Genomic DNA, 27,393 nt, shown 5'->3' on the forward strand with positions numbered 1-27,393 from the left:
CTGGCTTCAGTCCCAATCAGAGCTTGACGCGCGACGGTCGACGGTTCATGGTCGAGTTGCATAGTTTTTGTTATCGAAACGAAGAAGCTCGTGTTGTGTGTGCGGAGAACGCGATTAACGCATTGCCGTCGTTACGTTACGTTATGGTTAACGTTAATTAGCTTCGACTTGGTGCACTATTCTACACATTAACTATCGCTAATACTCTATCAATTGTTTCACAACTCAATTCCAAAATGTGTAATTAAGTTTCTATTGCGTATCGATAACTGCGAATATTTGCAATGATAACGATCAATTGTGCTCAACAATTAATTTTGCTAAGCGTTTCAAGTGCTGCAACGTTCAAGCAGCCAACGCATTAAATGCCAACCAAATAAGCAACAGCAACAAAAACAACAACAACAACTGCAGCCACGAAACGGCAAAAACAAAACAAAACAAAAAAAAACAACAACTAAACAAGCTCTGAATGAAACTGGTCTCTTTTCACTTCATTTTCTTTCACTTCCACTTCATCCTCTGCTCGTACTCGTGTCCAAAATGTAAGCATGAAAATGTGTTTTCTATTCTCTATTTTCTTTAAAACTCTAGTTTAATTATGCACTTCATTTATTTTCCTCAAATGAGAAAAATGTAAATACTGCAACTGAATGCAGCATTTAATTTTGGGCAAACAAATTATACCACTTCAAATAAGGAATTGGGAAATCCTGCAGCAGCAATTGGCTTGCGACTATCTACAAGCTATAAACTATTTAATTTCTCCACGATTATCAATAGCTGATCGCTAATTATTTAGACGGAAGTTAAATTTGCTGTTTATATGGTTTTTGAACTGAAATATTAACATAGCTTTGGTAACAATTTTATATCTATGTGTATTATAAAATGAAATGAAATTATACATTTTAGAAAAATCTTCATAAAAGAAGTTAATAGAGATTGGACTTACCATTATGCTTTTTCAACATTATCTGAACAATCCAGCAGAAAAATAATATTATAGCGTACAATAAAATATTTCCTGAAATATTGGAAAAGAAAAGTAAGAAAAAATTCTCAATTATACAAAAATGTTTAAGACTTTGGAAAGTTTACTATCCTAAACACATTTCTTCAGAGTAATCTTTATCTCACATTGGATTACTAGATCTGCAATTTCACAAAAAAATTCACGATATATTATCTTTTCAATATTATCATTGTAGAAGTATTAATCGAATTTGAATTTCAAATCTCTTTTTAGCCGAGCTTTGGCAAATATTTTTGCAATTTTTATAATCAACTAATTACAAATTTATTATGTTAATTTTGTATAATATAGCAATATCGAAATGCTATAAGAACTTAAAATAAGAAGATTATTAGGGAAATCATATAATTGTTAAAGAATAACCTAATCATAAATTGCAACGACAAGGAAGAAGATTCTAAGATTGAAAATATTTTTCTTCCTTCTTAAAATCATTATTTTTAGTAATTCTGAATTCAGTATGAATAAAAGACAATGAAAATTCTGAAACAATAAGTTTAACTAGAATCAAACAAGCAACTTGTTTAATTAAACACTATTAAATCTCACCTCTTCTCTTAGCAGATTTATGATATTGATAATTGAATTAATTCATTCAATAATATTAATAGTATTCATTTCATATGTTACAAATGCACAATACTCTGAGAGAAGTTCGAGAAGAAATCTTTGGTGATTTTCATTGATGAATTTCCTGTTCCTACTTTGCATACAATATTTCTATGGTTTATTGGGCTATGGCCAATTGCCTTTTTCACCTCAATAACATTTGCCAACTATCGAGCGTCAGTAGTATAAATAATTATGACTAATTATAATTGAATTGAGGTTTGTCTTTGCCTTTGTTTTATGCCTCAACACCATGTCCTACCATCAAGCCCTTCAGTTTGTTCGACAATTAAATTGATGTATTAAAAGCATATTGAGATGGAATTAAAAGCAGACAAATGAACCAACATTTGAGCACACACAAGTAGTAATCAAATGACAATGCATATGAGTGTGAGTATGAATAGTAGACGGGTTTAGACAGCCACTCGAATGTTAGTCTCATTGATTTGCCAACTCTGAGATTGGTCAGCTGAATAAACAAGGTACAAAGTTGGCTATGAAATTGAAATTGAAATGGGAATGAATGCCTTTGGGCCTTTTGGGCAATTGAGAGCATTTAGCAAAGACATTTCACAATTGACCTTGAGCAAGGCTTTTAATTTGTTTGGGTTTTTGTTCTGACATAAAAATCAAAAAAAAAAAAAAAGAAAATTATATTAAATTGTGCGTTTGGCCAAAGTAAAAGCAAAAGCACAAGCACAACGCGCGATAACATTTAAATCGAAGAATATGTAAATGGAAATGCCGGCGGCTATTAAATGCTTTATTTCCTTCCTTTCTTCTTTTGAGAAGTATGCGGATGCCACAGTAGTGCGCTCAGCTGTCATCCAACCGCAGTTACAATAGGACTAGGACTGGGCCTCCTTTAGGATACACGATTGGAGTACGCGAAGAGAAGGGAGAGGAGAGAAGAGAAGAGTGGAAGCTCGAACTCTCATTCCACTCGTATACATAGTATATTCTCGTCGTATCTAATGTAATTGAATTAAGTGGCGACTTGTTGATAAGGAGCAAAGTCAACAGACACGGCACGCTCCACAACTCAATTGGGTAGCAGCCAAAGCGACCCAGGGAGGGGTTGAAGTCAGGGCTGGCGTCAAGGGTCGAGAAATGGGAGACAGCGAGACAGCGTGCGAAATTAGTTTATGAAAAGTAGTATCACATTCTGAGTGAATGAACGCAGGCAAATGAGCTTTCAATGATCTGTCAGTGCAATAGCATGTATAACTGTTGAGTATAACAGTTGATAGGTTATAGGGAATTAATAATCAAACGTGGACGTAAAACCTACAGCAGCCACTGTATTAGTCTAGCATTATTATAATCATATTAAAATCATAAAATATGTGTTGTTTTCTATATTTATATATATTGAAGAGATTTGGATGATAATTTGGAATTACTTATTTTGGGATATCAATTATAATTAGAAATAAAAGATATAAATTAAATTCTGAGAATATTGAGAAAAACCAAAAAAGAAACCAAATCAGATCATACGATTAATTAATCACCAGTAATCATTAAATTATCTAAAAATAATCAAATAATTAAATAGTTTGCAATAATTAGAGCCAGTTATCAAAGTTGGATTATAAACTAGGCAAAAGTGCGTCGGAATATTCACATTTTGTGTGTGTATGCACGATCTTCACAGTGTGTGTTTGTGCATACTTTCAGCAGTCAGTGTAAATGTCGTGCATTATTATTACAAAGTGATAACAACAATTGCGTAGCAACCCCCAAATCAGTGCTACAAAATGTTTGACTCAACAACACACACACACACACATTCACACAATCGCCTTATCTATGTGTGTGCGTGTGGGTGTGTGCATTGGGTATTGTCTATTGCATATTGTGTATGTGTGTTGTGTGTGGCAACTTTTAGCTAAAAACTATTTCAGTTTGCCACTTTTGCACAGTTGCACATTGTCGTGTTCTGTTCCATGTGTAAGTACTGCCTGTCTGTCTATTTCACTCCCACTCCCCGCACTCTCCAATTCCTTTACACTGCATAGTTTACATACACCCACACCCACACCCACACACACACACGCAATCATATGTCATGTGTGAGTTGGAAGGAGTAGGCGGGAGTTTGTGTATGTTGTGTTTTACTTTAACTGCAGACACAAGTCGCTTGGCTGGGCACCAGGTGATGGACAAAAAGTCATTGCTTTGACACTCACCCCGATCATTACGTTAAACGTAAGACAAACAACGTAACGGCGAGCTTACGTGTGGTGACAAATAATGGAAACTTCTATTGATTCAGAATGCGATTAAAAGTTCTTAATTAGTTTCATAAATGTTTGTAATTGCTGCCAATAATTCAATATACTTTTAGCTAATTATGTTTACATTACAATATAAATGCTATTAAGGTAATTAACCTACAAAAAGGGCAGTTAACCAAAAGGATTAATGTAGGATTTATTTCTGATGCCATTTTTTCATTTGTCAATGTTACATTTGTCCAATAAGCTAATCAGTTTGTGCTTTAAATGCAACTACTTCAATTTAATATGTAGGTGTGGCTAGAGACAACGAGAAAATTCAATATAATCTTTTTACATTTTCTATTGAATTGGGAGAAAGCAAAGAGAAAAAGCACAGTAACATGTCATTTTGATTCTATGCAAATTTGAAGAACTTTGACTTCTGCACAGACATCTCAACGCTACACACGACACAGCTATTTATGCAGAGCACTCATAGGAGTAAGAGAACGAGTACTCGCCGTGTCACAAAATGGAACTTAATGCATCCTTGAGTGTTTTTGGGAGTGAATCACAAGACGCATCGACATGGAAGGCAAAAGCAAATGCCAATCGCCTCCCCCCAAAAAAGCAAGCTCATGCTTGAAAAAATATAAAAACGAAAAAAACTTTGTTTTTTTTTCCTCATTTGTTACGTTGTTCAAGGCAAAAAACAAATAAAAGTACTTTAATCGAAAGTGCTGGCTGCCAAAAGAAGTTGTGGTAAGATCTTAAGAGCAATCAAATCAATACGAAATTTGCAACCAAATGTTGGCAAAAATGGGTAGTGTGAATTTAAAATTCAATATTATATTTGATACGAAATAAAATTAATATATTAGCTAACAGAAGTTAGGAATTTAGATTTGGCGTAAATGCAAAATTTATTCGAAATTTCAAATAACAAATTTGGTAATTAATGACCAATAAATCATTGCTGTAAAAAACAATTTTATCTTTTGAATTGCGAAATAATTGAAAATTTCATTTGTATTTCTCAAAGTTGCATTAATTTTCATTTTAATCGAATTTTAGCACTGAAAAGATAATTACATCTTAGCTAATTCGCAAAATTTGTTTATTTTTTTTATATTAATGAAATTAATAACGAATCCCCTTTATAAAAGAAACCAAAATTAATAAAAAAAAAAATAAATAAATAAATTGAAAAACTAATGCTGGAAAAAATGTTGCAGTAATGTAAAAAATAAACAGTCTTTGCTGCAAGAAAAAATAATTTTTTTGCTACGACATTGTTAAAGAGATTAATAAAAAAAATGCCATATTTGTTCGCCATTATAAATAACATTTGTTGAGAAAAGCAAAAGCTTTAAAAAAGTCTCCAAATCTTATGACCGCGCTGCCAACTCTTTGTGCTGATCATTGGCCATGCCACGTTGCCAGATCGATGAACTACACTGGGAAAGCGTATAACGATAAATCATTAATCGAGTGCGATTTAAGTAAAGTGAAAATGCATAAATGTAGCAATAATGCACATCATTCAGCGGCCATCAAATGTCAAAGACACAAAGACCAACAAAAAAATAACAGATAAGCTACAAGCAGATACAATTGTGAGGGCTTGCAGCGTAATATGCCAGTGTTTAAAGTAACTAGAAGCGACTACTGCGGCTGCTGGGGGAAAACTGAGGGGAAGGGGAGCAGCGTGTAGGCCTCTAACATGAGCCCGATTTGCCTTCGAAAACGAGAGAGAGAAATGACAGCGACAGCAGCGGCAGCAGAAGCAGAAGCGACGGCAGCGAAAATGGCAGCTACAATGAAAACAAGAAGGGAAACAAACAATAAGAAAAACCACAAACAATTTAAATGGATTATGTGTTTACACTCAAAGTGGGCAGGCGATGGGCAACGGACCACGACTGATGCCGTGCTCCTCCTCCTGCCTCCTCTTACAGCTTCTCTGGCTGTGGGAGTGTTGCAAATTGATGGTAGCTCTTCGTCATCAAATGGACAAACAGGGCGCGAGTTGCGACGGCGACGGCGGCGATGAACAACGAACGACGAACTGACAAGTTCAAGGCAGTTGTTGGCTGCACTGCTGCGGTGGAAGAGCAGCTGAGATCTGGGCCGTTGCTGTTGCTATTGCTGTTGGAGCTGTTGCTGGTATTGGCAGTGGCATTGCTACAGCTGTAGGGATTACCCTTCCAACACAAGCACAAGCAGAAGCACAATCACAATCACAAGCTCTCCATGCTGCTCATGCATGTGGTGTGGATGGATATGTCCAATGTTTCCTCGGCCAACGTGCCTCAGTTCCCAGCTCTCGCCTCGGTTTTTTGTTTGCGTTTGTTTTGCACACAAACGGAATTGTTTTTAATGAGATTTCAGACGCAAATCTTTTTATTTTGGCATTTTTATTTTAGGCCCGGCCCGACCCGGTCCGGTCGACGTCGGAAATGCTCTCGACCACACCAGTTACTTCTGATTAAAAATTGTGGCGAATGGAATTTCGTATTACCCGACAGTGCGCACAATTTCGAAATTCCGTATCCGGATCCGGCAACGCTTGCACACGCACACGCACACACACACACAATTGCATTTGTATATGTGTATATCTCTTACTAGGCAAACCAGCAATCTGGTCATGCAAATCTACATGCGTAATGTCCGAATGTGTGTTTGTGTGCATGCATAAGTGCAAGCACAAACTCAGCATTGTAAAATGGGGATAGAGAGAAGAGAGCGGGAGAGCAGCTCCCGTTTAAATTCCACATCACACAGCAGTAGCAGCAACGGCAACAGCAACAGTTCTATGTGATTTTAGGCGAAACTGAATATGAATAAATGGATCAGCAGGCACTTTATGCTGATGCGCTCGCTCTCCAAAATGGCCAACTCTCCGCTCTTCGCTCTCCACTCTCCTGCATTCATTCTTTACCGAGGGCTGAGGGCAATGATGTCACAAAAGTAACAGAGTTGGGTTTGTTGTGGTCAACAGAGGCAGTAGCAGAGGCCGAGCAGAGAGCAGAGGCGTGCAAGAGCAAACATGAAATGTGGTTAAAGCATTTTATGCAATCGCATTGCTTCACATCCAACATCCAACACAATCCAACAATCCAACATTCAACATATCCAACATCCAACAAGCAACCGACAAGCAGATGGGTTGGTCATTTGTAAAATCCTTTGATTGCAGTCGTTGAGAATTAAAAATTCCGGCTGAATATTTTCTTTATTTTAACACTCTCGCAGCAGCAACAGCAGCAGCACAGGCCCCCACTACCCCACACTCTACTCCTTCCCTCGCTCACTCTCTACCATTGCTCTCTTTCTCGCTGCCAGCGGGCGATTAATTGTTGATGGATGACCATTTACGCACACAAAAACGAAACGAACGAAACGAATTCGCACCAAAATTGATGGCTCTGATTTCTGCATGCAGAATTACTACATACTTATATTTATATGTGTGTGTGTATTTGTGTTTGCTTATTCGCGCACTTACATTATTGGTTAGCACTTCAACACTGTACTGAAATATTGTGCAATTGCGTAATTGTTTAAAAGCGCAATAAGATAGACTGCAGAATGTTATTAACTATTTTGATTAAAGTTAAACGCGCCGTTTAATGTTTTAATGTTTTCAGAAGCGTCACAACTCACTTGCTACAGTTTTTTCCTCTATTCGTTCACTTTGTTGTTGTTAAGTCGATCTAGCTAAATGAAGCCGCCATTTAACTTGCACTAAACGCTTTCAATTACTGCTCATCGTTCTTTTCGTTCGTTCTTTTGTCCCTTAATGCAAGCCGTTCATCTAGTTCATGAATTTAGTTCGATTATTGCAGCCTATCATTAATCTAGTTCGATTCTTTATGCATATCGCTCTTGAAGTTCGTTTATCTAGTTTCATTTTCTCTTTGTTGCTTTTTCTGTTAAAGTTCCACTCTCTAAAAGCTCCCTTTAGTCGATGTTTCTATTAACCCAACCCAATATGTAAACATAGGAAATCAAATTTTTAAAAATGTTGATAAAATTAATTTGATATTATTGTACCATTAAGTATATATAAATATACACATATAAATTATTATATTTAAATTATAAATGTTATGATATGGTTATTAACATCTGAAGCTTTATAAAAGAAACTTATTAACTTATCTAATGCTTTATAAAAAAAAAGCTTAAACTCAGCTAAAAAATTATACTGTGACCGGCTGAATGTTTTGTGTCCGGCCAGGAAAGTTTCCCCCGCAATTAAATCCCGATTTCTGCGATGATCAGTTCTGTTTAAATCAAAGTCTTGAAAAACTGTTAAAGAATCAATGAAACCAGATTTTAAGCTCTGAGTAATGAAACATATTTGCTATTTAATCGAGAATAGACTACGAAAAACATGTGAATCTTTAAGTTCCTTTTTATGCCTTTCACATTCGTTTAGCCCTTTCGTTGGCCTTTTTGTGTAGAACTGAGGCATTGAAATGCCTGTTTCTTAATTTTTTGTTGGCATAATATGTTTGTCTGTTTGTTTAATTGTTACCACAGAGCAGCAGCATCAGTAACAACAGCAGCATCAGCTCACCTCCCTTAAATTAGATGTATTATTTCACCACTTGTACATTTTTGTATACAACTTAAAATTTGGTAAAGAAATTCCAGTCGGCAAAGTGAATTGCGCGACGCATTCCAGAGCTTGGAATTTGGTTTTAACTTTGTTTCCCTTTTTTGCCTTGGACTGAAAGTCCTGCCTGACTTCACTTGCCTTCACCAGACCTTTTTCGTTTTCCTTTCCTTACAACGTTGAAAGCGAAATAGCTTTACAAATAAAGATAATTATTGCATTAACAACACGTAACATGAATTTTGGTAGAAAAACCTTCAAGTTTTTACAATATACTCTACATGTTCTTCAACTCTTCCTCTTTTCGCAGAATCAACTTGGCGCAAATCTATTCGTGATGATCTGTTAACAAATGACAATACCTAGACAACTAATAGAGAACGGAAATGCTTCGATCGCACAAATAATCGGCGACAATAACAACACACATACCAACATACATATATATAAATCGCCATCAAAAGGGATCAGCTCGAATAGCGAGATTTTTATGCATATTATAACTATACACATCTAAGATAGTAAGTTATTTGGAAAGTACCTGAAGATCCGACGACGATCAGAAGCCTACATATAATAGATTAAAAACCCCAACAAACCAACCAAAAAACAAAATGAAGACTGCCCTCATGACTCTGATAAACATACGACGGGTCAGGACAATAGTGTCCGTGATGATTTTGCTACTCTCCGGCGTGTTGAACACAAATGCAAGCCACTCGCTTACCAACACACAAAGTAAGTACTTAGACATATAAATACGTTAGTAATCTGGGTAAGAGTATTCAACTGTCGTCGGGACAACGCCCGGGGATTAAATGTTCTTCTCCGGGCAATAAAAGTTTTTTGCCGGAACTCGAACAACAGCTTAATTTGCCGCATTGTGCGAGCGTATTAAATGTAATTAATTTAAGTAGCAAACTAATTTTGCATTATCCCCAGTTATTGCTTATGTGCAAATAATATTCTAAGCGCACCATTACTTTTTTAATGCACTGTATAAACAGACTGCGCAACTTGGATAATGGTTTCCTCCTCTTCCTCCTCCTACCACAGCTTCCACCATTTTTGGGTGGGAAGTTTTACAATTGCGTAATGCACTTTTCGTATTACATTTTCCGTTTGTTTTATTCGCTTTGTTCCTCAACTTGAGTTATTTGCATGCACGATACACCTGCTACAGTTATATTATATATAGCATACAGTAACTATAGTTGTGTCCACACACCTGTGTTTACATTATTTTTTGCAATTATTTTTTGTACATTCCGCACACATTATTTTATGATGACATTTCGAACCTTTCACAGTTCACAGTGATCCCGATGAGCAGGGACCGCAGTTTTTGGCCCAACTCACGAATATCACAGTTCCCCAAGGACGCGACATATCATTCACCTGTGTCGTGGACAACCTGGGACAATATCGGGTATGTATTATCTATATGTAATATTTAGTTGTTTACTTATAATATACAAAATATGTATAACATAAATTTACAATAAGAAGGCATATGTATTCAAAAGCATTCCTATCTAATCATATCCATCATATATAAATACTTATTTTTAAAATGCTTAGATTAATCCCCTTAACTTTTAGTTATTTTTTTGTTTCTTTAAATATACTACAAACAATATTATTTCATAGCTAGGACTTGATTTATGATTGTAACATAAAAAAAATAAATAAAATTCACAAATTTAATAAAAATATTGAAATTTTATATGCACTATAAATTTCTTTTCTTATCATATGTACAAATACTGAAAAGCTAAGCTTCATATTTGCAAATTTTTGGCATTTAGTACATTAAATTGAAGTATACATTTTAAAGACGTATTCATTAAATTAAATTGTCTTTATTCATGCATAAAACCAGGTGTTCTTCTATTCAGATAGTATTATTAAACAATAGGTGGGAAGTTATTAGAGAAACAATTGTGGCAGCTGGCGCCACCTAGCGCCTGTCTGCTTAACTGTGCGCAGAATAGATCATAGGACGAACAGATGATTTACACATGCGGAGTATTTAAGCTGCTTTCGTAAGCTGAAAATGTGACACAATTCAGCTAAAGTTGTGGCCAGAACTTGGTTTGCCTTATGAATTAATGAACACCCTCGCTCAGACATGCATACGAGCATAACTACCTATATAAGTACACTAAACATTTACACCCATAGAGTTCAAGATTTTAATACAATATACCCCACAGCATGGACAGCAGCTTTGCTGGGTGGCAACTGCGAAGCGAGTGCATTAATATGCCATAAAATCGTATTTGCGTTGACCAAACCAGACAACCTTGTCCTAATCTTATTTGTATGTATTTGAGCCTCAGTGAGGACGTCTTTGGGGAGCGGGGATTCAGGTACAAAGTACATGCGAGTTTATACCCGAGTACTCTAGTATCTTCCACTCGTGTGCATGTATGTCCTACATGCGCCTAAGTAATGGTTGTTTTCTGAAGTTCCGAGAAGCAACAAACTTATGCACCGAGAGAAATACGTGTAGAGTCGAAGAAAGAGTCGAGAATTCTAGAATCAAAATCAAAATCGAAAACTGCAAAATTTTTACAAATTTTTCTGGATTTTACATAAAATCATAAATCAAAATTTATAAATTTTAATTTATACTAAAATATATAAATCATTATTTTAGAACAATTTATAACTAAATTATTGTACTATTCCAAAAACTATAAAATAAATTTAAGAATTGCAAATTTTGGCTTGATTATTGTACATGAACCGTTCATTTGTAAACACTTAATTTTTAAAAAAGTAAAAAAAGATCTACAAAGTTTTCTTTAACATATTTATAAATCTGATTTGCATTTCTTAAACTCTAATATACAAATTAAACTGACATAGTATTTTTTTTTTATAAATATGAATAACCCAAGTTCTAATCGAAATCTGCTTTGAGCTTCTACATAGATAATCCAATCGTTTTTTTCAGTGTCTCATACTTGTAGTTGTCGGTACTACATTACTATCTTTGTGTTTGGTGTGCAATTTCAGGTGGCATGGATTAAATCAGATTCAAAAGCAATACTTGGTATACACACACATATGGTGTCGCTAAATCCAAGATTATCAGTGACACACAATGGACACAACACCTGGAAACTTCACATATCGCACGTGCAGCTAAATGATTCTGGCAGCTACATGTGCCAGGTGAACACGGATCCCATGAAGAGTCTGGTAAGTAGTAGAAGTCACTCACACCACCCCGCTTCGGACCACACCGCACCTCACCATGAACTGCAGCCTCCACCCATCTGCACCTCCATCCCTGCCGCATATCACTCCCTGCCGCATCTCCATCCCTAGCCCATTCCCAGATGACTGTCGTGGTTTTGCTTTGGTGTCCTGCTGAGACAGTAATCTTTACGCCATATGCGTCTGAGTCCTGGCTTACTTCTGAGATATGTGTGAATGGATTAGCCCAGGTGACCAGCAGCATTTGTCCGCGTATGAGGACGTGGACGTGAACATGAACGTGGACGTGGACGTCGACTGCTTGCACGTACTGTAGCTGTAGCTACGCTAAGCTAAGCATAAGAATTCCAATCAGCAATATTAAACAACTGTTTGCAATATGAAATTGGAATACCCTTGAAAATTAAATATAGACTGACAGGCGTTCACTTCAATAATTCTTCACTTCAATTAATTTCTAATGCATTTTCCCCTATTCAAGACATTGTCAACATTTAAGGTCACAAAAAAACATTTTCTAATTCAATCGTGCATTGTGAAGTTCATCATATCCTCGTTTCTTCGCAGTCTGGCTATTTGGATGTTGTGGTCCCACCGGATATTCTGAACCATCCCGATCAAAACATTGACGAGGGCGTCAGCACTGAAGGAGGCAGCATCTCACTACAATGCAGTGCCACAGGTGAGTGCGATTGAGATTGTTTTAAAACATAAATAAAGAAATCATGTTAACAAAATAAAATGAAAATCAATACAATATCATAATAGCGAGACGAAAAATAAATGTAAAACATACAAATAATACAACTTTCGTAGCTCCAAAAATTATCTACCGAAATTTATTTCTAAAATAGAATTAGAATAAAATATAATTGCTTCAATAGAATTATTCTATTTTGTTAAGGAAAAAAACAAATAAGACAACGTGTATTAAAAAAGGAAATAAAACTAAAAAAAAATATACAAAATTTAAATATAAAATATAAAACTATGATACATACAGATAAGAAATTAAAAATAGCATAACTTCTAAAAATTCAATCGCTTTCAAAATTGTACTAAAAAACAACATGTTAACATAACATGCCAATTTAATTTGTATTACATTGAGAACAATAGTTATTTCTTTTATGAGTTTATAGAATACTTATTACAAGAACCATTAATAGTTATATGACAAACAAGTAAAACAAAAATTTATCTTATTTTTAAGTTCGCAGGTGTTCATAAATTTATATGATGTTTCATATGTGATTTGAAACTAATAGTTTAAACAAATATCTATTCAAACAGGTGTTCCCGAGCCCATGGTGCAGTGGCGACGTGAGGGAGGCAAAGATATTATGCTAAGAACGGAGAGCAGAGACAAACAAGGTGCATAACATATCTAAATAATTGAATTTCCTTATAATAAACCGTTCACATACACACTATTTGTAAACGTTTTATAATGTGGTTATTGAAGAATCTGCTGGCAGACTGAACTGAACTGTTAATGATATTCTCTAACAATTTGTACAATTTTCTTGTCATCGCGCAGCTCTGAAGTCAGTCGAGGGCGAGCGTCTGACACTCACGAATGTCCACCGAACTGATATGGGAGGTTACCTTTGCATCGCATCGAATGGAGTGCCTCCCTCAGTGAGCAAGCGATTTGATATTCACGTCAACTGTAAGTTGCTTTCTGCTACATCTTTTTTGCTTTATAGTTTTTAAGGAATCTTTAAGATAGCACACGGAAAGAGATTCAATGAAACTTTTAAACTAGAGCACAGCTCTATAAGACTATCTTTTGAGATACTTTGTGATTCATTTTTGATTGAAATTACACATATAGTAATTATCTTTATTAAATAACAAAGTCATCGAGACAGTATTCCCAATTCAAGATTGCAAGATAAAGCACATTTAGTATTATTTCAATTCCGTTAAGATTTTAAACTGAATTTGAAATAAATACTGCTTAAAGAATTAGAAATTTCAAGTACAAAAAGTTCATCTTTTCATTCATCATTCATCATTTTGTCTTCGGCTAGACATGTTTAATATTCAATTCAGTATCGATAAAATGCTGTCTATATATAAACCACCATATTTCAAGTATTTTATGCCAGTTGGGATCGATTTGGAATGTAATTAAAAACTAAATGTATTTTCCGTCTGTCACTGAATTTAAGAATTCAATAATATATAATATATGTTATTCTTTCAATCTGAGAAATGGCTGAGATTTAAGAAAAGATGCTTATGGTATATAATAACATATTATATTTATCAATGCAGTATGAAAAGTGCACACACTGGCAAATGTAAAATGTAAAATGTAAAATTAAATTTATGTTGAATGGTCGCCATGGTCATTCAGAGGTTTTGCATGTTTCCAGACGGAGCGAAACAATCAAATTGTGTCTTGCAGCCATGTACTCGACTCGAGTGCAACTCGCATGTTGGCTGAAAGATGCTAGTTCTACTTTACTGTATGGTAAGTAAGTATGTGAAGGTTCTGTTTGCGATGCTCGGAGGAAGGAACATGGAACATGGCGTTGGTGTGGCACACAAGACACAAATCAACACCATGAGATTGTCAAGTCAAATTCAGAGTAGCAGTTGTGAAAAGTTGCGATAGTCGCACTTCGGCAAACCAGCCCAAAAGCATATCAAATGGGCGAATATGCTTCAGCAGTCGTCGTCGTAGTAGTTGTGTGATGGTAGTTGTAGTTGTAGTTGTAGTATAGTGTGTGCTATTGTAATAACAACTCGTAACTAGCAAAGCACCCATCACAGTGGCTAGAAAAGGGCTGGCGGGAATGGGAGGGGGGAAGATGATGAGGAGCGCAACTGAGAAGTGAAGCAGTGAAGCTGGCAGCTCACATTGAACTATTGTCATGAGCTGTTGCCTCTATTATTCTGTTTACTTCCTATATGCGCAGATGTGCGTATGTATGTGTGCGTGTGCCAGCATCTATGCAAGTACACAGAGAGAAAAATTACGTTCAAAATGAAGAAGAAAAAGTAAACATATTACTTTATTTCAAAAACAAAATTAGGAAGAAACGTAAATATTTGTTACGTTATTCAAAAAAATATATATAAGTAAAATAATGTTAATTAAACCGGAGAAACCCGGCATTAGTAAGTAAGAAAGATACAATCGAGTGTACTCGGCTGGGAGAAACCCGTTAAATATTTTCGATAAAACTGAATTCTAAAAATACAGAAAATATACCGAATACTACAAATATGCCAACTCGATTTAGTGAAAAATGCCAAAAAAAAATATATATTTACATACCGAATGTCGTAATTGATATATATAATAATACTACATTCAAAATATACCATATATACCAGATTGTCAGTAGGCGTTTTTTGGCATACAACAGTATTTCTGAAATACGTTTTAAAATTATATATACATATATTCTATATATATACTCTACATTCGTAAAACAAAGATCTTAATGTAGTTATTGCGTTTAGCACAAAGTAAAAACAATTTAAAAATAAAAACTATAAGCAAAAGAGTCTATTCATAATCATAGTAAAGTGTACTATACATATAAAAGGTAAAGTAAAGCACATATATAACATAAAAAGTAAAGTGCAAGATAGTATTTTTTTGGATTACTTATAAGCAAGTCAAGTTCAAGAAGTTTGATCTTCATTTGAAATGTGAGGCTTAACGTTCACTTTTAAAACATTTGCATTTATGAATTCAGAATATGCTAATTTTGAAATTGTTACCTTTAAACAACTTGTTTTAAGAGCAGCCAAACCCGAATTTAATCTTCAAACATTTGAAGAGAATTGGTCTAGATTTAAGATTATATATTGATTATTAATTATTTGATTCTCTCTGTGTATGTAAGCGTGTAAGTATGCACTCACGTATGTATGTATTTAAAATGCATATGTGGTTGTAGCAGGCAGATCTCAAACGCATCCAACAGTTGCCATGCCATTGTCTTATGTAGAAGAGCACGCCCATATATACATATATATACATATAAATGTATGCATGTGTGCGTATATGCGTAGCTGACTCCTCGACTCGCAGTAAATGTGTGCGTGTGCGTGTGTGTGTGTGAGTGCGAGTGTAAGTGAAAGTCATCCAAGATGAGGAGCCTCGTATACAACTGTTGAAATTTCGGCAATGTGTCCACGTCAAAATCAGTTAAATGCAAATGCAAATTCAAAGTTAGCAATTGTCGAAACGTCCAAGTTGCCCAACAGCAGCAGCAGCAGCAACAACAACAACAACAACAACAACACCGAAAGCAAAAGCACAAAACAGCAAAACCGACAAAACTGGCCAAAACTGGCCAGCTCTGATCTATTGCATATGGCTTCTAACATGACCAAAAGTTTCGCTTAAAGCCAACTCTTTCTCCCTCTTTTCCTCTCTCTCTGTCTGTGTTTAGTTGTGATACCCTTTGATAATGTGATGCGACAGGAAATGAAGTCTTTAAAATGAAAAATCAACAATTGAAATGCATTCATTGCGATGCATGGAGATATTTCTGTAGTATAGTCGATATTTTAGGCATATGCTAAATAAAGTGAAGGATTCTTTTAAGATAGATTTATGGATTTCGATATAAAGAAACAAACAATATCATTTTCGTTATAAGAGTCGCAAATGAGAATCAACTGTCTTTCAAAATGTGTTTAATATTAAATGTAAACTGTTCTCATTGTTAATTTTAAAATGCCTCAAAATAATATGTGTGAATGTAGATTTGTCACAGCCAAGCTTACAATAAATTAAAAAGCAATTTGTCTTCAACAAAAATGCAAAACAATCAACACAAGTTCAGAGAATACAACAGCAATAAGAACAAAGAACAACTTTAAAGACTTCGTCAAGAAGTTGACTATAGTTATTGTCAAATTCTTTAAAATTAGAATAATAGAGGAAAATACTCATTCAGAATTTAATTGTTAGGATTTTATAAATTTTAACAAATCATATTTAAAATGTAAAATTTTAGGTTACAGTAGATTTTTTTTCTTTTTTCGAGCCTAAGCTTGTTGTTTAATTAATTGTTAATTAGTCTAACTAATACCTCTATTGCTTTGTGTAGTTAGGTATTTACCAGTCGAGCATGCCTGACTAAGCAAATTTATTTGTTTTGAAGCGAAAAACAAGAAATAATTCTTCTCGCCTGCCCGACTCGAAAATAAACAGACTGCGAGCAAAACAGGGATATGACAGCATAAAACGAATATACGTTAATTAATCATGCATTTTCCCATTTTCATTTTCCTCCGATTAGACTGGTAGCATGGGGAGGGAGGGTAAAGAACAAAAGTTATTTTTCAGTACGAGTATTAAGCCAAATAGATGCGATTTATTCCCGCAAAATTTCACATCAAAACTTGAACTGTGTAATATCATACTTAAAGTTAAAGCAAGACGCGACGAGTGAATAACTTCAGTATATCAACAACAACGACAACAACAACAACAACAACAACGAAATAAAGCTAAAATGGCATATAAATCCGCAAACAGAGACTATGGGGACTTTGGGACTATCATTGATTTTGCAGAAAAGCTTTAATAATGTTGCTAGCGTAGAAATTACAGAGGATGAAATCTATTTTGATGAGCGGATCATTGCGCTTTAATCCATTTTATTTATGGCTTAAAATTATCCTTTAGCAACAACGGCAACAACACCAACAACAACGACAACGAGAACCGCAACAACAAGAACAGAAACAACAACAACATCAACAACAACAACGACAACGAGACAGCAGCCAACGACAGGAAAAATAGCATGAGCATGAGCATGAGCCTTTGCTGCATTGAAACAGAGTATTACAGTCGTCATTTACACACACACACACACACACATACAGAGCTACCACAGCAGCAGCAACACACACACACACACACTACTAGCATAAAATGAACCTATGAAAACAGCTCTACCCCCGCTCTCCGTGCCCCAAAACAGTCGCATCCCCACCGAACTTAGCCTGTGACTCACGCACCCGCTCACTTCTCACTTGGCACCCGCGCTTCTTTAGTCTCCCCCGCCAGTCCTTAGTCCCAGAGCAGTGGCATCTTCTGTGAAACGCACATTGCAATACACTAACGAGTCGACATTTCAATACACTACAATTTACTAATAAATAGTTAATTAAATAGTCGAAATATAGAAAGCTCCCTATATACTATATGTCTTTTGTTCTAATTAAGCTTAAGAAAATGAATGCCTGAGTATGATTATAATAGCAATATTAAATATTTTTTACGAAATAATGATATTTAGCACAAAGAACTTAATTACAATAAAATAAAATAAAATTAATAATAAAACTACACAATAAGTATTAAGTCTAATAGAAATTGACATTAATCCAGACATGCTCTGTAAAAGTAAATAAACACATTTAACTACGTACTCTTAAGATTTAATTAATTTTATGTATAATTGTATATTATGTAGAATCTGAAATATGCTCTTCATACGCTGACGCAGAATAAGTCACCCTAAAGTATGCAACAAAAACGTATTTATTACAACTAAAGCGGCCATTTTTTGTATATTCTTAGAATGAGTTCTCACTTATTATTATTAATTATTATTAATTATCTATAATTGTATAATGTTGTAGTTAATCAACTACATTAAAGCTAACAAGTTCTACAAAATATGCACATATTCAAACACATAGTTAAACCAATTATAGTTAGGCAAACAAGCTGCACACGAAATGCAATACACTTCAGCTTAGCTTTGTTGGCAGAGCATTTGCAACGCACGTTTGTCTGTTGTTATTTACATAGCACCCACAAACAGCGTCTAGCGCCACCTATTGCTATAGCGCTGAACTAATGCCAGTGCATATGAATGCAAAAGCATAGCGAGTGTAAAGCGAATACCACAGTCGCTGTAGCCAGTTCCAGTTTCAAAGTGTCACGAGAGATGGCGGGCTACCCCCCCACCACCACCCCCGCAAGTTATCACAGCAAGTACTCAGAGAGCACAGGGAGTAGCGAATGTCTCCCCTTCACTCTCAGCTCTCCACTCTCCACACTCATCTCTTGCACTTTCTGTGTATCTGGGCGAAATACGAAAAGTTTGTCTTTGAAATGAATGCAGCAGAGTCATTTGCTGGAAGTTGGTGCAGTCATCATTGTGGTGACTAATAAAAAGAGAGGAATAAGTGAAAAATTATTGTTGCAACTTCAAAAAGATGTTGGCAAAAAAATCCCAAAGTTAAAGACGCTAGTATTTATGCAGCTATTACTATCACTTGATATGCGCAAAAATAAACTGTAAATATAATTCACATACATTTCATAAACGTAACAAAACTTGAATTGATCAACTATAAACATTCAATTACATAGCTCATTTCTATACTCCAATTTCTTCATAGTTTTGCCTCTTTTCCCTTTCCATCTTAATCAGATTTTGACGACAACTTATTGCCCTCTTAAACTTTCAAAATTCTTTGCCACACTCCTTATCTAAAATGCAAATTTTTGACAATCAAGATAGTCAAAAAACACACAAGTTATTTTGGAGAAAACTATTATGCATATTTCTTTATGCTGGCAAGTTTACAACTTAAATGAAGTGCTCATAGGAAGGCGTGAATAACGTAAAGGAGTTGCCAACAGCATTACTATATAATCATAGTCTTGTTCTACATATTAACATTTCGGTTTTCTTCTTTCTTCTTTGCAGTTCCACCCACAATCAAAGCAGTTAACCAGTTAGTTGGTGCGCCTGTGGAGCGAGAGGTGACATTGGAGTGCATTGTGGAAGTGTATCCAAAGCCACTTAACGGCTGGTACCGAAATGAAGGTGAGTTACCAAATAATATTTGCTCAAATTCTAGCAAAAATAATTGCCTAATTAAGTACAATGTCTGTCTTTAGTACTGTAATAATTCAATATGATTAAATACTCACCGGTATAAAGAATATATCTGAAATGACAAAAAAAAAAAAAAAAACTCTTTTTATTTATAAACAAAAATACTAATAGTTTTTGTATTTTTGGTATTTTTAATAATCATTAAATACAGTAAAATCTATTGTATTCTAAGAAAATCAAATGAATCTGAAATGTAGAAAAATCTACAGTATTCTAAGAAAATCAAATGAATCTTTGAATCTAAAAAAAAAATTGAATCCAAAAAGAAAATCCTTTTTGGCATATAATTTCATACAAATATAGTCTTAAAAATACATACCACGTTATTTAAATATATTTCAATAAATAACAAAAGGTCAAAGAACAAATCTTGTATACGTATTTTTTAGGTAAATTTACTCCAAGCGATTCAATTAACAAAATTTTTAAATTTTAAATTTTTTTTAAATTTTGATTAATTTAAAAGAAAAATGTAATAGAATAGTTTATTTCTAACCTAATCTAATCCAATCCAATCAGAGCTACAATAATTTGTTATAATAAATAAGTTTTAGCACCTACGTGTAAATAAAATAAGTTACAAACTTGTACCATAATTAATCACCATTTCATTTCTATTCCGCCCAGGCAATGTGAAGTTGCACAATGGCAACAAGTACAACATATCGGAGGCGCTGATTAACCTATACACGTGGCATCTCAATCTGACGATACGACACCTGACCAAATCGGATTTCGGTGCTTACAGCTGTTCGAGTGTGAATGCCCTTGGCAAGAGTGAGACGCGGATTCGATTGCAAGGTGAATGACAATGACAGGCAAAACAATCGAAGCGATACAGCAAACTTATTTCAAGTTCAATGCTGAGCACACTCACACACATATATAGAGTATTCTAATACATATAAGGGTAGAATGAAGGGACATCATTCAGGACTGTGACTGTGGCCCAGACTAAGCCAAATAGTTCTCAAAAATTCGAAACCATCAATTCAGCTGAGAATAGCCAAGTGAGGAGAAGTGGATTTGGCGGGAAATCGGAAGGGGGAATCAGAGTATATACTCGTATATATATATATATGCGATGTATGTGTCTGCATCGCATGTGTAATTCGTTCAGTTTCCTTGCAATAAATCACCTAGGATTTCCGTCGGTCTATTATTTTTATCGATCTCATTTAAAAACGACTGAAGCTTTTCTCTATCTTTCATCTGGCACAGTGGGCTCCTTATCCCCCAGTCACCCCATTCCCCATTCCCCTTCCTTCGTATTCCTTTCTACTCCCCCCATGCTCCTCCCGCAACGCACAGCAGCCAAAAAATAGAGTTGGAGCGCAGAAACTAAGCATGAATTATTGCACAATCAGCGGAAAACTTTCTCCACTCGCATTCGCATTCGCACACACATTGCCAATGGAGTTGCATCAAGTTCGTGGACGCCATTTCAATTTTCACTTACACGACAGTCCGCCAGACATTCCGTCCTTCGTTCCGTCCGTCTGTCTGTCCGTCTGCTTGCTGAAATGAAATCAAGCAATAAGCTTTAAGCTTTTCATTTCTATCTCATAAACTCGCTTTATTGAATCAATTTCAATGTCGGACATGCACATTTCTTACATCTTAAATAGATAGTTTCACTTAATTATTTTTCGGTTTCCGTTCTCGGCTTTAAAAACCGGCAAACGAACGACAAGAGATAGAGAAGATTGACCCCGATTGTTGCCCCAATTAATTGCAGCTATACGAGCGAGCAGCCAGCCAACCATCTGTATTGTTGTCTTTATGCATTATTAATCAACTATTAATGTAGCTTGGTAACCGCATTTGCTCTGCTTTGTTGCCCAAAACTAGCGTTAAATTGAAACTGTTTCAAACATGGGAAACGGTGCAGAGAAATGCTTAATTGTTTCCACATTTAATCAGATGAAAGATACAAGTTTTGCAACTAAGCGAATCTCTTATCTCTTATATCAATAAACTGGCTTTTGAACTTTTCGTGCTGCCTTTGGCAGTTATTAACAACTTGCTGCATGCACCGAAATGAAGCATCCAAAACTGTTAAGGAACATTGTTTAGCGCGCTATTTAAATGCACTTCAAATAGCAAAAGGTTGCCATAATAAACATAGAAATTGTTGAGCCAACTATGAGCGATGGGTGAAAGAGTTCAACTGCAATGTCTGGCATGAATAGGAGAGATTTCTGCAAAGTTTTCGAGTGCAAGTTATCTTGCAATCGTAAATATCTTAATGCCGCAACAGTTTTTCAAATTTGCAATATTGATTTTAGTTGACATTGAACTAAAGCACATTTAATGAAATTATGAAATGTATTTGAGTGCCAAGTATTTTTACAATTAACTTTGACAAGCGAATATAATCGCTACATAAAAGCAAAACAGTGAGAAAGCGGTATTATTGTTCAAATATACCAAAACTATTGGTATATTGGTTAAAATATATTGAAATACATCAAAAGGTGTATTTGGTATATTCGATAAAATATACTGAGATACATCAAAACGTTCAAATATACCGAACTAACATTTCATGGTTATACCAAAACTATTGAAATACATCAAAAGGCATATTTCGTATATTGGTTAAAATATATTGAAATACATCAAAAGGTGTATTTGGTATATTCGTTAAAATATACTGAGATACATCAAAACGTATAATTAATATAACAGTGAGGAAGCGGTATTATTGTAAATATATAACATTCCATGAATATACCAAAATTATTGAAATATATTAAAATTGAATATATATTTGGTATATTCGATGAAATATATTGAAATGCATGAAAAGGTATATTTTCTATAACCTCTTATCATTAAATTCGCTAATATACCATAATATACCAGATTTTCAGTGTCTACAGCAGTAAATTCATTCCATCTTAAATTAAGAATTTCCTTCGAAGACAAAACTTGCAAAAGCATTTAAGCTTCTCATTTAGTATATCAAGTACTTCATTAAAATTTGTAAACTCATTAAATATGATTGAGAATTTCAAGAAATCATTTATATTTTAGGTAGAAAAATAATTACATTTTATTTCTTCTTTCAAGAAGAATTTTATTCGAATTTTATATTAAGTATGTACTTGGCCACTTCTGCCAATAAAAAGGGCATCAGGTAGTGCTTATTTGCGTAGTTGAGTCTTCCACTAGATACATACTTATAATTGGTGCAAACAAACCACTGCAGCAGACTTTGTAATCAAATGTTATGTTGTTGCTGCGAGTAGTTAAATCATTTCCATGCCATGCGAAAGCGGAACAGACATACTTAGGAGTGTGAGGGGGGAGAAAAGAGGGGAAAAGCGGCAGAGCAAATTACTCGTACAACCCGTACTATATAGTACAGTAGTACACGACTAACTCGAACTCGTGCTCCCAACTGTACAACCCCGTGACACTAGAGATTTTGTATTTGGCATTGTTGTTGTTGTTGTTGTGGCTCTTGTTTTACTGTTTATGTTTAAGGAGCATAAAGAGACGGAACTTGGGGGGAGGAGGACATGATGTCTGCCAGGCCATTTGCTTTTGTTTTTCGGGGAGCTCTGTGCTCTGTGGTGTTCTTTGGTCGCCGTCCTAGTCGTAGTCGTAGTCGTAGTCGGCATTTGGCATTCGGCATTTCATAATTGGTGCAATTTCTTGCAGAATTACGATTACCGCCCAAGTCAACAACGACAGCAACACCTCACGTGCTGCACACCACGAGCAAGCCGCGTCGGAAGCAGCAGCAGCAGCAGACCAGCAGCCACAACAAGGGAACGAACGAAGTGGTGCGTACCAAGGAAACCCATTTCTCAAATCAAATGCAGCAAGAGAACGATGTGTTCAACGGTGGCGGTGGCGGAGGCGGTGGCATTGGGAATGTGCCACACAGCGGCGGCGGCGGACTTGGAGCTGCTGGTGGAACTGGAGCTGCCGGTGGTGGCATTGTGGCAAGTGGAAACGTCAACGGCATGATAAACGGAGCGGAAGGTAAGTTACGATTTAGAAAATTCCACAAGTACGAGAGGTACGAGAGTACATGGCTTGCAGCACAATCACAAGCACAAGCACAAGCATTGAATGAAGTCAGGCATAAGCGGCAGTTACAAACACTCACACACATACACACACACACACACACACACAGACCCAGTCACCCAGTCACATCCCTTGTCCAGGAGAGCAGTAGCTACACCTTCTACACATGGGCAGCACTCCTCCCATGTCATGGGACTATGACTTGGGCAAATATAATATGTCGCTGCCTTTTTAAGGAAACCCCAAGCTGCTCGCATGCCAGCGACTGCTTCTGCTTGTGCTTCTTCGATCTATGCTGCCATGCAACACGGACTGCAGCAGTGCAGAGCAGAGCAGAGCAGACTACTAGTAGTATGCTCGGCAAAACCGCAACACACTCATGCCCCGCCTCCTCCTTTTCTTGCCACCACCCCCAAAAACCTAAACTGTTGTTCTGAACCGAACTGAAGCGAGTGCTGCTTCTTCTTCTTCTTCTTCTCTGCTCTCACTGGTCTGGTCTCTGAGCTTAGCACTCGTGCAGCTGTCGAGCACACTGATTTATCAGTGAAACCGTATTTTGGTAACACTCGCTGCTCGCTGCTCGCTGCTCGCTGCTCTCCAAATCCCTTTTGAAGTTAATTTTCCAGCAGTCAGTTTCAATTTTAAGTGTGCGACTTTCTCCTGCCTGCCCTCCTCCTTTCTGCTTTCTCCTTCCTTCTCCTTCTCAACTTCAGCTGCAACTTCTAGTCCAACCTCCCTGTGCAGATATATTGCGCAGCCATGGCTACTCGCTATATATTTCGAATAACAATATATTCGTTTGATTAGGTCAGTTGCAAGCAACTCAAGTCCTAACGATGCATAAGCACACGCATTTTCAATTCCTTTTCACAAAACTTGCTCTCTGTCGTCTTAGCAGCTGATACGAAAGCTTGTGAATGCTTCCGATTATTTAGCTGTCTGTTAAATGATCGAAATACATATTGGCTTTCAGTAAAATATAGAAAAAAATACACTCTTTCCTATTAATCATTACAGCAAATGTTGACTAACTCAATACATAATGAACTTAAACAAAAGTATGTTATGGGTATTGCAATAGCTATGATTTTTGGTATTAATTACAAATAGGTATATAAATATAAAATTTGGAAAAGGAAAATATACCATAGTGTATATAATACCATTAGAATTAAAAATATACTGCAATTAGTTAACAAAATGTTCTTGCCATGTTTGGCATTTATTACAATTTGGTATATAAGTCAAGAGAAAAATATACCATAATGTATACATCATAAGAATTGAATTAAAAAGTATGCTACATATATTATTAATATATGTATTTCAATTGGTTAAAAAATCGACTTTTCATTTTTAATATTTATTGCAAATAGGTATATAAATATACGTTTTCCAAAAAGAAAATATACCATAATGTATATAATATACCATAAGACTGAGGTAAAAGTGTTATAAGTATACTGCAATTGATTTAAAAAATATCTTTACCTACGAAAAATATACCATAGAGTATTTAAAATATCATTAAGTGTTTAATATACCATATACCATATAAAGCACAGATGCTGTTTATTACTTCAGATATACAAAAAAGAAAGTTTTTATCACGTTAAATTTTGAAATCCCTTTATTAATAATTATTCTTTCAACTTGCAATTATTTGAATACTATAAAATGTTATAATACTTGCACTTGTCTGCTTTAACTTAAATATATACTGCATATAATTTCAGTAGATACGCAGCTGCCGGCACGTAACGGATTCGAAAAGACATATAAGTCGGGGAGCGGTATGGTTGCCACTCCCCGCACCCCGTGGACGTATGCGAATGCGGGGTCACAGCTGCTGGCCACAGCCACGATAACGACAAATGCCCTGATGGCTTTTTTCTGTATATTGTCTATGTATTCAGTTAAGCTCATTTAAAATTATGCTTCCGAACAAAATCCACACGCCACACAACGTAACAAACGGGTCGGAGACAACGAAGGAATCTCTCTACAGCGAGTGACACAGCGAAAGCGAGCGAGCCAGAGAGAGAGAATGATATTAAAAAAAGAGAGAGAGGGGGAGAGCAAGAGGTGCCTAGCTCTACTTCTCATTATTAGCCTGCTTACTGGCCACTGCCCACCCAACAAGCTTCGGAGCACAAAAAGTAAAAGGAACAGCAATCTTCTGGTTAGTCGATTTTTGAACACACATTTTCATCCATCGACTTGTGGACGACGCTTTATTTTTGTTACTACTTAAGCAAGTCATGAATTTGTGCATCTATTTGAATACTGTGAGTGCTCCCCATGCATTCAAAGCATTCATAACACAAAACACAAACACGAGTGCAGCCGAGACAACAGCCTGTTTCAAAATTCGAATCCCGCACTCGCAACTCCTCTGAATTTTTAGTCAAATTTGTTCAATAATAAATGTTTATTTACTTTTATGTTTAATAATTGTTTTTTAATGATTATTTAAGCTTTATTAACAACTGCTCTCAATTTTTAGTCAAGTTTGTGCAATAATAAATGTTCATTTATTTTTAATTATAATAATTGCTCTTTAATGATTATTTAAGCTTTATTAACAATTGCTACTTAAAAAAATATTGATATTATAGATAAAAAAAAAGAATTTTAAATTGAAACTCATTAAGAATTTTCATTATTCATTTATACAGTTGTCCATTTAGTTTCCTTTCATTCTGATTCTCTGGGAAATATTATTATTTTTTATTTATAAGTCATTTAAATAAAAAATTAAGAAAGTCGAGCACACTCGACTCTGAGATACCCGCTACCTATTTAAAGAAAAAAGGCAAAACAGTGTTGTATTTTCAAATACACCGAATATATACCAAAGGTCATATTTGGTGTATTGATGGAGTCAGTATTTTTAATATACCATAGAGGTCATAATATACCAGATTGTTTGCAGCTAAGACCCGATTGCAGTAGGAGCTATTTGTCATAGAAAAGTATTTTTTAAATAACCAATAACCAATTTCTCAGAAATAAAAGAATTCCACCCTATGGGTAGCGGAATTGAAAATTAAGTTTCATTTATAATATAAATTTTCAGCTTAAACAATTTCATATTTAATTCAGTTTGGTTGGCATTTATAAAACATATTGAAAAAAAAAAACAAAACAGAACATAGATAAATTATAAATCACATTGTGCATGTTAAGAGCGAAACATCTCTTCAAAAGAGCAGGAAACTAAGAATGAATTCTGTGCTGGCAACAGCTTAACGGATGGAAGTGCTTCAGTGTAAACATTGTAAACAAGTTGTATGAATATATTTAAACTAAACAGACAAACAGACAGAGAAGCTGGCAAGTTGAGGAGCTTACTTAACTGTTTGACGAGTTGTCTGCTTTTCATATCAATTTGATAGCACAAACAATTCAATTTCTAGTCAATTTCACTTACACACATTTTAATTGTTATAAACGAAATATCGACTGCTCGCATTAAGCTGTCAGCTATTGTTTTAATACTTTCGTTCAATGAAAATTCAGATAGTTGCGGGTTCGAGGGTAATTTGGCAACCACATAAAAAAAGCGTATTGCATATAGTATTTTCCAACAACAATAGTATAAATACATATGTACGAAGTTCATCATATATGTAAGTGTGCAAAATACATGTATTTCTTAATGTTCCCCCTTTATAACAAAAAGTGCAAAAGGCCAATGAAATCAATAACAATGAATTATAT

General features: G+C 35.3%; 1 protein-coding gene across 2 annotated transcripts; it reads left to right on the plus strand.

Annotated features, from left to right (window-relative positions):
* Positions 1–26,085, plus strand: LOC133850587 (lachesin). 2 transcript variants are annotated; one of them, XM_062286711.1, is made up of 11 exons: positions 1–545; positions 8,808–9,235; positions 9,808–9,926; positions 11,522–11,707; positions 12,293–12,407; positions 13,019–13,099; positions 13,266–13,397; positions 19,435–19,554; positions 20,254–20,427; positions 23,296–23,622; positions 25,410–26,085. In XM_062286711.1, the coding sequence occupies exons 2-11, from the start codon at positions 9,112–9,114 to the stop codon at positions 25,598–25,600; spliced, it is 1,569 nt and encodes a 522-aa protein (XP_062142695.1). In that variant the 5' UTR covers positions 1–545; positions 8,808–9,111; the 3' UTR covers positions 25,601–26,085. The 2 variants fall into 2 exon arrangements, with proteins under 2 accessions (XP_062142695.1, XP_062142694.1); XM_062286710.1 differs by having other exon boundaries at positions 2–545; positions 25,407–26,085.
* Positions 26,086–27,393: the final 1,308 nt, after the last annotated feature.

Source organism: Drosophila sulfurigaster, chromosome 2L (genome assembly GCF_023558435.1).
Source record: "Drosophila sulfurigaster albostrigata strain 15112-1811.04 chromosome 2L, ASM2355843v2, whole genome shotgun sequence".
NCBI lineage: Eukaryota > Metazoa > Arthropoda > Insecta > Diptera > Drosophilidae > Drosophila > Drosophila sulfurigaster.

What these genes read in the sequence shown, in the direction of transcription:
- LOC133850587 (XM_062286710.1), top strand. Translation starts at nt 9,112, where the DNA reads ATGAAGACTGCCCTCATGACTCTGATAAACATACGACGGGTCAGGACA. An exon ending in GGAGAGCAGAGACAAACAAG is followed by an intron (nt 13,100 to 13,265) that starts GTGCATAACATA and finishes GTCATCGCGCAG; the next exon opens with CTCTGAAGTCAGTCGAGGGC. An exon ending in GACGCGGATTCGATTGCAAG is followed by an intron (nt 20,428 to 23,295) that starts GTGAATGACAAT and finishes AATTTCTTGCAG; the next exon opens with AATTACGATTACCGCCCAAG.